At 38.6% G+C, this 12,891-nt stretch overlaps 1 protein-coding gene across 1 annotated transcript; it reads right to left on the bottom strand.

Annotated features, from left to right (window-relative positions):
* Nucleotides 1-8,615: 8,615 nt before the first annotated feature.
* Nucleotides 8,616-9,545, bottom strand: LOC122119769 (olfactory receptor 7E24-like). The gene has a single exon (XM_042693819.1). It carries the CDS (start codon nucleotides 9,543-9,545, stop codon nucleotides 8,616-8,618), a length of 930 nt encoding a protein of 309 aa, XP_042549753.1.
* Nucleotides 9,546-12,891: the final 3,346 nt, after the last annotated feature.

Genomic DNA, 12,891 nt, shown 5'->3' with positions numbered 1-12,891 from the left:
ATCAAGAATTAAAGCAAGAAATAGACTAGAAATTGAAAGAACACAGGGTCAAAATATTGAAAGAGATGCAGGATATCAAACAGTAGATGCATGCAAAAATAGAGGCAGCACACACCTCACTAAGAGGTGAGAGTAGTACAAAAATAGAGGTAGCACACACCTCACTAAGATGTATGATTAGTGCAAAAATAGAGGCAGTACACACCTCATTAAAAGGTGAGATTAGTACTTTGAGAACCAACATCGAATCCATAAATGAGTCCATTTCCTCCATGCAAAGCACAGAGTGAACAAAATGGAATGTAGAGTGTCAGACAGAATACACCAACTGGACCAAAAAATGACAGATATGGAAAAATCACTTAAATTATGCCAAAAGGAAATCCAAGAGCAAGCAGATAGTGCCAAGAAATTTAACCTTCGTATAATTGGAGTGGATGAAGGTGAGGAATATCAAAGCAAGGGAATGCAACACCTATTCAACAAGATAATCGGTAAAAATTTCCCCATCGCAAAAAAGAACATCTTACTTACATAACAGAAGCATATACAACATCTAACAAGCAAGATCCCAGGAGAAACACTTCTAGACACATTATAGTAAAAATGAAAGAGCTGAATAATAAGGAAACAATCTTGCATGCAGCAAAAATGAAGAAGTAGATATACTACAACGGGAAAAAAAATTAGAATCACTGCAGATCTCTCCACACAAACACTGAATACAAGGAAGGCCTGGGAAAGTACCATACGAGCCCTGAGAGCCAATAACTGCCAACCCAGACTGATATACCCGGCAAAGCTAGCATTCACATTCAATGGAGAGCTAAAATTTTTAATAGCAAAGAAAAACTAAATGAATACATAAACATTAAGCTAGTATTACAAAGAATACTAAGAGGGGGAACACAACCTGAAGAAAGCACCCAGGAACAGGGACCTGCACCCAGACAGGCATTAATAGAAGTCTAACTGAGCAAGCACAGGAAGAAAGGAAAGCAGAAAAACTTAAGAAAACAAGGAATGACAGGGACCACAATGCATCTCTCTATACTATCTCTTAATATTAAAGGTTTTAATTTGCCAATCAAAAGAAAAAGAACTGCAGATTGGATCAGAAAACATGACCCATCCATCTGTTGCCTTCAGGAGAACCAACTCTCAGACAAACATACAAACAAACTCAGAGTGAAGGGTTGGGAAAGGATCTACCAATCAAATGCCCCCAGTAAGAAAGCAGGTGTAGCAATCCTGATATCTGACAAAATAAACTTTTCATTAAAATCAATACAAAAAGACAAGGAAGGACACTACATATTAATACAGGGAACAATCCAAGAGGAGGATATTACCATTATCAACTTATATTCCCCAAATTGGAGCACCCAAATATGTTAAGCAAATACTCTCAAACTTACACAATAAAATAGATCCCAATACGATAATACTAGGAGACTTTAACACCCCACTCTCACCGGACAGGTCTACCAACCAGAGGATTGGCAAAGAAACTACTGAATTAAGTGAGGCCATACTTCAAGTGGAGCTAACTGACATCTACCGAGTATTTCACCCTAAAACAACACAGTACACATTCTCCTCAGCAGCTCATGGAACTTTCTCCAACATAGACCATATCATAGTTCATGCGAGGAACTTAAGCAAATACAAGGGGATTGATATAATCCCCTGTATCCTATCTGACCACAGTGGAATCAAGCTAGTTCTCAATAACAAAACATACCACAGAAATTATTCAAATACATGGAAATTGAACAGCACATTTCTAAGCAACACCTGGGTAATGGAAGAGATTAAGGAAGAAATTAAAAAATTCCTACAACTCAATGAAAATGAAGACATATCACAAAAAAACGTGTGGGAAACAGCAAAAGCAGCCCTGAGGGGCAAATTTATTGCCCTCAGTGCCCACATCAAGAAAATAGAGACAGACCAAGTAAATAATCTCATGTTGCAATTAAAACAGCTACAAAAACATGAAAAAAATGGAACCTAAAGTTAGTAGATGGAGCCAGATAACCAAATTAAGAGCAGAGATTAATCAATTAGAAAATCAGAAAACTATAGCCAAAATTAACCAAACAAAAAGCTGGTTCTTTGAAAAAAATAAATAAAATTGATGGACCATTGGCAAGATTAATTTAAAAAAAGAAGAGAGGAAACCCATATTAACAGGATTAGGGATGCCACGGGAAAAAAATCACAGCACAGGGGCTGGGAAGTTGGCTCAGTGGTAGAGCGCTTGCCTTGCATGCCTGAGGCCCTGGGTTCGATTCCTCAGCACCACATAAGCAAAAAGAAAAAAGCCAGAAGTGGTGTTGTGGCTCAAGTGGTAGAGCGCTAACCTTGAGCTGAAGAGCTGAGGGACAGCGCCCAGGCCCAGAGTTTAGGCCCAAAAAAAAAAAAACCCCAAAAAAATCACAACACATACCCAAGATATCCAAACAATCTTAACGGACTACTTTCAAAAGTTATACTCTCTAAAGGAAGAAAATCTGGCAGAAATGGATGCATTTTTAGAGAAATACAAGTTGCCCAAACTGAGCAAAGAAGTAAATCAATTAAATAAGCCAATATCCTACAACAAGACACAGGAAGCTATCAAAAGTCTTCCAAAAAAACAAAAAAAAAACAAACCAGGACCAGATGGATTCACAGCAGAATTCTATAAGACCTTTAAAGAAGAACTAACACCCATACTCCTCAAGTCCTTCAGAGAAACAGAGAAGGAGGGAGCTATCCCAAACTCATTCTATGAAGCCAATATCACACTCATTCTCAAATCAGGCAAAGACCCAAACAAAAAAGAGAATTACAGGCCAATTTCCTTGATGAACACAGATGCAAAGATTCTTAACAAGATTCTAGCTAAAAGAATCCAGAAACACATAAAAAAATCATACACTATGACCAGGTAGGCTTCATCCCAGAGATGCAGGGATGGTTTAACATACCTAAGTCAATACATGTAATCCAACACATCAACAGAGCCAAGGTCAAGAATCACATGATTATCTCCACAGATGCAGAAAAGGCCTTTGATAAAATTCAACATTCATTCATACTAAAAGCTCTGGAGAAAATAGGAATAGAAGGAACATATCTTAAAACAATAAAAGCCATTACAACAGACCAATAGCCAATATTATACTTAATGGGGAAAAGCTACAACAAATTCTCCTAAAATCAGGAACAAGGCAAGGATGCCCACTGTCTCCAGTCCTCTTCAATATAGTCCTGGAACCCTTAGCCAGGGCAATAAGGAAAGAAAAAGACATTAAAGGAATCTGCATAGGGATAGAAGTTAAACTATCCCTTTTTGCAGACAACATGATACTATACCTTCACAATCCCAAAAACTCCATCCCCAAACTCTTAGAAATCATAAATCACTTTGGCAAAGTAGTAGGATACAAAATCAACCCACAAAAATCAGTTGCTTTCCTGTACACTGACAATGTACAAGCAGAGAGGGAAATAAAGGAAGCAACCTCATTCACAATAACCTCCAAAAAAATAGAATATATAGGAATTAACCTTACCAAAGATGTAAAAAAAACTAGTTAATGAAAACTATAAAAAGTTAAAGACATTACAGAAGATACTAAGAAATGGAAAGACCTCCCATGCTCTTGGATAGGCAGACAATATAGTGAAAATGGCAATACTGCCAAAATTAATATACAAATTGAATGCAATTCCTATAAAAATCCCAATGACGTACATCTCTGAAATACAGAAAACAGTCCAAAAATTCATATGGAACAACAAAAGATCTAGAATAGCCAAAACAATTCTAGAGAATAAAGACAACATGGTAGGGATATCCATGCCGAACTTTAAACACTACTATAGAGCCATAATAACACAGACAGCATGGTACTGGCACAAAAACAGACCTGAAGACCAATGGAATGGAATAGAAGATCCAGAAATAAATCCACATGCCTACAGTCAGCTGATATTTGATAAAGGAGCCAAAGACATACAATGGAAGAAACACAGCCTCTTCAACCACTGGTGCTGGGAAAACTGGGTGGCCACATGCAGAAGACTAAAAGTGGACCCCAGCCTATGCACCAACATCAACTCAAGATGGATTAAAGACCTTAACATTAAACCTGAATCTCTGAAACTATTGCAGGACAGAGTAGGAGAGACCCTTGAACTTATAGGCACAGGAAGGAGCTTCCTGAACAGAGTCCCAGGGTCACAACAAATTGGAGGGAGACTCGACAAATGTGACTACCTTAAAATAAAAAGCTTCTGCACAGCTAAAGCTATAGTAACCAAGCTAGAAAGACAACCAACTAATTGGGAAAAAATATTTACCAGCAGTATATCAGACAAGGGGTTAATATCCAGTATATATAGGGAACTCAAGAAACTAATCCCACCCAAACCTAACAAACCAATTACTAAATGGGCAAGGGAACTAAAGGAGACTTCTCAGATGAAGAGAAAAAATGGCAAAGAAACACATGAGGAAATGTTCACTATCCCTGGTTATGAAGGAAATGCAAATAAAAACAACCCTGAGATACCAACTTACCCCAGTCAGAATGTGGGACATTCTGACTCAAGTCAGCCAACGACAAATGCTGGAGGGGATGTGGAGAAAGAGGAACCCTATTACACTGCTGGTGGGAATGTACACTTATATAACCACTTTGGAAAGCAGTCTGGAGGGTCCTCAGAAAGCTAAATATTGACCTCCCTTATGACCCAGTCCTACCACTTCTAGGCATCTATCCTGAACAACAGGAACCAGTATACAAGGACACATGCACCTCCATGTTTATTGCATCACTGTTCACAATAGCCAGGATATGGAAACAACCCAGATGTCCCACCACAGATGAATGGATCCAAAAATTGTGGGATCTATACACAATGGAATATTATGCAGCCATAAGAAATGACAAAATAATGGCATTTGCAGGAAAATGGATAGAGCTAGAAGAAATCATGTTGAGCGAGGTAAGCCAAGAACAAAGAGACAAACGGTACATGGTCTCCCTGATAAGTGGATGCTAAATCCAAAATGTTAGGTGATATGACAAAATTAACAGGACTTAAGAAACAAAGAACTTCCACTCATCTGGTCGAACCACTACTAAATATCCCCATGCTGCTGATCACATGTATGGTATATATGTGTACACTGGAGGGGAACCAGTAAGACGATACAGAACTAGAGGAAATCAGGGAAAAACATATAACAGCAGGACCCATCAGCTGCACTGGACATTGACCAAAATGAACTAAGCAACTCAATGGCAGTGATGGGAGGGAGGGAACAAGTGGGAAAAAGGGAACAGGTGATGCTATGCAAAACAAAAGAAATGTACATATCACCCAATGTGGAAGAAATAACTGTATGGCAAAGCACAGAGAACTCATAAATGTTATAGACCGTGATAGACAATTTGCTCCAGGAAAGTTAGAATGTGTTTGTGACTTTAACTGAGCATCACTATCCCTCAATACTGTGAAATTTGGGAAATTATGTAACCACTCAATCACAATAAAAAATTTGGAAAAAAGGAAATTATTCTATGAAGGAAAGTTGAGCAAATTCAGTCATTATATTCAATGTATGTTATGTTCAAACTGAATTGCCTAACTTTAGGGAAAAACATTGATCAAGACACATTGTACTCATATTCTGACATATGTAACCTCTTTGTACAACTACTTAATATTTTTAAACAGGGACAAAATACCAGACTAAATGTAACTCAATGTTAACTGCATAACCTTAAGCACAGCAACTAAACACATTATAAAACAGAAAGATAACCCTAGTTCATGAATTGCCTGAACAAATATTGAGAGGGAAAACAAAAGAAGTGTTCAGAGAAAAAAATCACCTGTCTAGTTGCTAGGGCCTGGACTGCTCATTGGTGTTTTTTCCTGTCTAATCCATGACTGCTCTAGGATCTGATTATAAGAAGACAGGAATGCAGACATAGTAATTTTTCATGTGTTTTTTTTTTTGTGTGTGTGTGTGTGTGTGTGTGTGTGTGTGTGTGTGTGTGTGTGTGTGTGTGGCCAGTCCTGGGGCTTGAACTCAGAAACCGGTTGCTGTCCATGAGCTTTTGTGCTCAAGGTTAGTGCTCTGTCACTTGAGCCACAGCTCCATTTCTGGCTTTTTTGCATAAGTAAATGGAGATAAAAATCTCCACATAAGCCAGGTGTCAGTCGATCACACCTGTAATCCTAGCTACTCAGGAGACTAAGATCTGAGGATAATGGTTCAAAGCCAGCCCAGGATCAAATACAGGTGAACCCATTGCAACAATGAGATGTACAAGTTGTGACATGGAAAATGAACTTTAAAACTTTGGGGGGGAGGAGGGTTTAGTGGAAGGGGGGAGGATGGGATGGAAAGGGGAAACAAAGGAGGAGGCTACAATGCTTGGTAAGAAATGTAATTAGCTTGCCCATGTAATTGTAGCCCCTCTACACAATATTTTCACACACACAAAAAAAAGCCAGCCCAGGAAGGAAACTCCATGAGATTCTTATCTCCAAAAAACCACTAGAAAACCAGAAGTGGCACTGTGCTCAAGTGGTAGAGGCTAGTCTTGAGTTGAAGAGCTGAGGGACAGCGCCTAAGCCCCATGACCGACAAAAAAAAAAATATCTACATAGAGCTCCCCTATAATCCAACAATCCCACTTTTGGGCATTTACCCAAATGATCACAAACAAGACCATACTAAAGCTACCAACAAAACCATGTTTATTGCAGCATTATTTACCATAGCTAAGATATGGAACCAACCCCGATGCCCTCAGTAGATGAATGGATCAAGAAAATGTGGTATATAAACACAATGGAATTCCATGCCTCCATCAGAAAGAATGACATTGCCCTATTTGTTAGGAAATGGAGACTTAGAAAAAATTGTAGTAAGTGAAGTAAGCCAGGCCCAAAGAAACATAGGTCCCATGGTTTCCCTTATTTGCAATAACTAGTATATGACTGAGACAAGCAGAAAAAGTCAGATAAGATGATGTTAGCCAAGATGAACCCCAAGAAAAGGACTCAAATGTTTTTTTTTTTCTTTCTTGCTATTGTTTTTAACATATTTATAAGGTGATTTTTTTTTTGTTTTGTATGTCCCTCCCCCACAGTATAACCCCTGTTTTGACTGTATTTGATGTTGGTATAATTTGTGGAGGGGAAGGGAAAAAACAAATTGTTTAAATAGGGATACAGGTGGACCCATTGCAACAATGAGATGTACAAGATGCTATGTCAGAAAACAATTTACAACTTTGGCATGGAGTGAAGGGGAGTGTATTCGTGGAGATGGGAGGGCAGAGATGGTAGGGGAAAAACAAAGGAGGAAGCAACAATGCTTGATAAGAAATGTACTTATTACCTTGCTCATGTAATTGTAACCCCTCTGTATGGTATTTTCACAATAAAAAACCTTATTAAAAAGAGAACATGAAAGTGTAAAAGTTTGGGCAAATATGATCAATTTTAATTTTATTTATATTTAGACATATCTCAATAAAGTACCTTATTTTGTAGTATCCACATGAGCTCAAAAATAGTTTTTAAAATGAATAATAAGTTCAGAATCTTTCAATACACTTGTTTTCTTGCCAAAAATAACCTAATTAAATTCAGAGTATTTGATGTTCGATTACATCAGGTGAAAGCTTCCAGGATGCTAGCTAGCAATACGAATGCCAGTGACATTCAATCTCTGAATATCTACATTCATAGATTTGGTGGATGCCCAAAATTTATGTAAAATAGACAAGGACAGTGCAGAGGGTTGAGACAGGGGTGAACATAATTAATATAAGCAGCTGTGAAGTTCTTAGTGATTCTTGGTTAATTAATGATAAACATACATTACAGGAACTCACTGTTCCAACAGACAGTGGTTTTGAACCACGTAGTTCCTTTACATTACATTCCAAGTGTCTGTATGGTTTTTTTTTTATATCATGATAACACAATGTCTGAGATGAATAATCTAGGAGGCAGAAAGGTTCATTTTAGGTCCTGTTTCAGTCAGCAATTCCTTGGCCCAGGTGCTTTGGTGATTAGATGAGACAAGGGACCATGTTCTTTTTTGAGGTCACTCTACCAATGGCCCAAGTCCCTTACACAAGGCTCCCCACCACCCTAAACATTCTACCACCACCTCCAATAGCATTTGTAGGTGGTAAACCAAATCTTGAACCTATAATGCTTTTTAAGAACATTCTTTTTTTCTACATTTTAATTGTGAAAATACTGTACAGAGGGGTTACAATTACATGAGCAAGATAATGAGTACATTTCTTATCAAGCATTGTAGACTCCTCCTTTGTTTCCACTTCCCATCCCATCCTCCCAACAATAGGGGTGGGACTGTCCTCTTCACATGAAGTACTGTTAACACAGGACCCTTTGTAGCATTGATCCAAAGTAATAGCAGTGCAAGATGAAAGAAAGTCCATGTGAGAAACCACAAGGAAATAAAAAGGGTAAGAATTAACAGAAGCCATGATGTTGGTTTTCTAGATGTTATTTGGCAGTCTTTCTTAACCCACACACCAGAACACTCAGCCTTGGTATGGATGTTAGGTTGTTATTCTAAGATGTTTCCTGAGTGCCCTCTTGATATCCCTGTTCCTTAAACTGTAGACAAAAGGGTTCAGCATAGGAGTGACCATGGTATACATCACTGTGGCAACCATCACCTTTGTGGTGTCATATGAAATGATGGAGCTAAAATATTCCCCCATGCCTGTTCCATAAAATAAGCACACCACTGAGAGGTGAGACCCACAAGTAGAAAATGCTTTATATTTCCCACTTGTGGATGGGACTCTCAGAGTGGTAGAAACAATTCGAACATAAGAATAAAGTATGCCTGAAACCGGAACATCCCCAAAGATTGCTCCAATAAGATAGATAAATATACTAATGATAGAACTATAATCACAGGCAAGCTTAAGGAGTTGAGGTGGGTCACAGAAGAAGTGAGAAATTTCTACATCTTTGCAGAAGGTAAGTTGTGACACCATCACACTGTGTGTCAGGGAGTCCAAAAGACCCATGAACAATGACAGTAGGATCAACAAACCACACAGATGGTAGTTCATGATGGTTGGATAGTGTAAAGGGTGACAGATGGCCACCAAACGATCATAGGCCATCACTGCAAGCAGCTGACTGTCCAAACCTCCAAACAAGGCAAAAAAGAACACCTGGGTTAGGCAGCCAGCATAGCTGATGGATTTGCTGTGTGTCTGCATGTTCACCAGCATCTTGGGGACAATGGTGGAGATGAAGCAGATGTCATCTAAGGAGAGGATGGAGAGGAAGAAGTACATGGGGGTGTGGAGGTGAGGGTCAGAGCTGACAGCCAGGATGATGAGCAGATTTCCGAGCAAGGCGACCATGTACATGGACAGAAGTAAGCCAGACAAGAAAGGCTGCAGTGCTGTATCATCAGAGAGACCTTGGAGGTGGAATTCCAAGACACCTGTTAGATTCCTTGGCTCCATCTAGCACAATTACCTTTCAGAAAAATGAAGAGAGCCTGAAAGAAAGGAAAAAGCATGGATAATAGAAACCCATTACTCTATGATGTGAGTTGAAGCAATTCATAAATGAAGTTCTCATGTTTGAGGGTCACACATGTTTAGCATTGTTCCTCAGTTATGGCAATGGACTTCACATTAGTACTCTCCCCAAATCACTTTCAGCTGTTCCTACATAATTCTAGTTTGGAAAATGTGGAATGCTTATGTTTTCCACTAAGGTAAGCTTCTACAACTGCAAGAGTAATTAGAGATCTTAAAAATATGTATCATTTCCAGAGTAGTTTAACAAGCTTAAATTCCCACCAACACTGTAATAGAGTTCCCTTTTGACCACATCCATGCTGGCATCGGTTATTGCTAGGTTTTTTGATAATGGCCATTCTAACTGGAGTGAGGTGGTATTTCAGTGTTGTTTTGATTTGCATTTCCTTTATGGCCAGAGATGTTGAACATTTCTTCATGTTTCCATTGGCCACTTTTCCACTTTTTCTGGGAAGTCACTCTTTAAGCCATTAGCTCATTTATTCATGGGGTTGTCATTCCTTTGAGGGTTTAGGTTTTGGGGTAGTTAGTTTTTTAACTCTAAGTATATTTTGGATATTAGGATGTTGTTTGATGTACATCTGGTAAAAATCTTTTCCTGTTCTGTGATCTTTTTGTTTAGTATGTTAGCTATGTCCTTTACTATGAAGAAACACTTTTAAATTTGATGAAATTCCATTTGTCTAATCTTTCTTTGATTTATTGTGACTCCAGATCTTAGAAAGATTTGACCAGTAATTCCATTCCAAGGCATTTATCCAATAGAGCACAAAGAGGGCCACACTAAAGCTTTCAGCACAAGTGTATTCACTGCATCATTAATTACCATAGCCAAGATAAGTAATCAGCCCAGATGCCCCTCAATGGATGCATACATCAAGAAAATGTAGTGTATATATACAATAGAATTCTGCTCATCAATCAGAAAGAATGATATTGTATCACTCATAAGGAAATGGAAAGACTTGGAAAGAAATTGTATAAAGCAAAGTGAGTCAGACTCAGAGAAACATAGGTTGCATGGTGTCCCTCATTTGTGGTAGCTAGAATGTGTGTTTAGATCTACAAGTAAACACACCAGGTAGTAAGCAAGGGGGTTACAAATGAATTAACTGACATATAGACTCTATGGATAGTGCAAATAGTGTAATTCTTTAAAAAGTCTAAGTCAAAGCCCATAAAACTAAGTACCAGAAAATGGGAACTTCCTGAGGGGAGGGTGGGGCTAAGAGGAGAGGGGTAGACAAATGAAAGAGGGGAAGGGGGAAAAGGCAGGCAAGAATTTATTGAGAATTGAGAAATATAAGGGAGGGGGTGGGTGGAAGGAGGGCAGAGATGTTGAAGTGATGACACAGATCATTGTATACATAAATTGCTTTGTTAAATGGCAAAAATTCAATACAAAACCTAAAAACTAAGAAAAGTGAGGGAAGGGGTGGGTTGAGATGAGTAGGTGAGAATGTTGAAAGGGGTAACATTGATCAAGATGTAAACTTATTCATAAATTGCTTTGTTGAATAGCAGCTCCTTTGTAAGACAAGCACTCTACCACTGAGCCACCTTCCCAGCCCAGCAGCTCCTTTGTAAAACTACTTAAGGATAATAAAAATATTTTTAAAGTATGTATCAACAAAAGCTCCTCAAAACACCATTCTCTAGACCCATAAACACAAGAGTATTCTCCCTCTCCCTTAAATGGAACAGACAGAATACTCCTTTTCATTTTAAAAAATATTCTAATTAACAAATGTTACTGAGTGGTCCATTTATTTATTTTTATTCAAAATGCAGTTCTATAAATGGTCTGATGGACTATCTATGAGCACCTTTTTCTTTTCTTTCTGGTGGTGATGGGGCTTTAACTCATGCCCTAGTGCTGTCCCTGAGCTTTTTTGCTCAGGGGTAGCACTCTACCATTTTGAGCCACATCTCCACTTCCAATGTTTGAGTGGTTAATTGGAGATAAGTGTATCATGGGGTCCTTTTGGCCTGGGATGGTTTCAATTCGCAATCCTCAGGTCTCAGCCTACTGAATATAAGATTATAGGTATGAGACCCTAGCGGCTGGCTAAGAACAACTTTGAAGGATTGTATCATAGGGTTTCTGCCTAGCAAGTGCTAGGTTCAAATCCCAGTTTGCCCTGAATTCAAATCCCTATACCATAAAAAAAATTTTTTTTAATCTCAATTTTGTGTGTGCTGGCCCTGGAACTTGAACTCAGGGCCTGGTGCTGTCTCTGAGCTTTTTCACTCAAGGATAGTGTTCTACTACTTGAGCAACAGCTCCACTTCTGGTAGTTTAGGGAAGCTAAAAGTCTCACATACTTTCCTTCCCAGGCTGGCTTTGAAAGATGAGCCTTGGATCTCAGCCTCTTGAGTAACTAGGATTATATGTTTGAGCCACTGAAACCTGGTTTTTGATCATCTTGAATAAGTGGGATAGTTTGGAGAATAAGCTAAAAGTGGTATATCCATATAACTAATATATTTAGCAATAAACAGAATGAGCTACTTATATAAACTTTATCAATTAAGCTCTAAATAATTATAGAATGTGGGTGCTGGTGGCTCATGCCTGTAATTCTAGCTATTTAGGAGGCTGAGAGCTGAGAATCATGACTCAAAGCCAGCATCGGCAGGAAAATCCATGAAACTCTTGTCTCTAATTTAGTACCAGAAAACTGGAAGTGGAGCTGTGACTCAAAGTGATAGAGTGCTAGCCTTGAGCCAAAAAAAAAAATGCTCAGGGACAGTGCCCAGGCTCCAAGCTCAAGCCTCCTGACCAACAAAAAAGTAGTAAGAATAATAATTATGGAGCATCAAGAAAACTAGAAAAGAACAAATAATTATTTTTTAGAATCTCAATCATAAAAAATCCTAAACAATGTAAATTAGTCCCCTGTAAAATAATTGGCCAATTAATGACTGGTAAGCTGGGAAAATAATGTATATAAAAATGGCACAAGAGAAAAAAATGTGGGTGATGCATAGACACACTATTGGAAGGAACTATTTCTTGCCCTAATATTAGTGATTCCTGTGGAAGACTGACATGGTAGGTGAGAACAGACCTATGAATCAAGAATCCTGAAGTCCTCAGCAGAAAGAGAATATAAGCATCATGAGATTCTGAGATGACATTTTTCATGTTGTTGCTCTCCCATCTAGCTGTCCATCCCAATAGTCCTGCTTTGAGTGAGGAGGAATTGGGTTCCTAACAGTCCCTCCATCATTACCATGGCCCCTGGCACTCACAGGGCTGAGA

This window comes from Dipodomys spectabilis, unplaced genomic scaffold (assembly GCF_019054845.1).
Source record: "Dipodomys spectabilis isolate Male_0828 unplaced genomic scaffold, ASM1905484v1 ptg000173l, whole genome shotgun sequence".
Classification (NCBI taxonomy): Eukaryota; Metazoa; Chordata; class Mammalia; order Rodentia; family Heteromyidae; genus Dipodomys; species Dipodomys spectabilis.
Note: the sequence above shows the minus strand (reverse complement) of the source record. Positions and strands in the feature narration are given on the sequence as shown.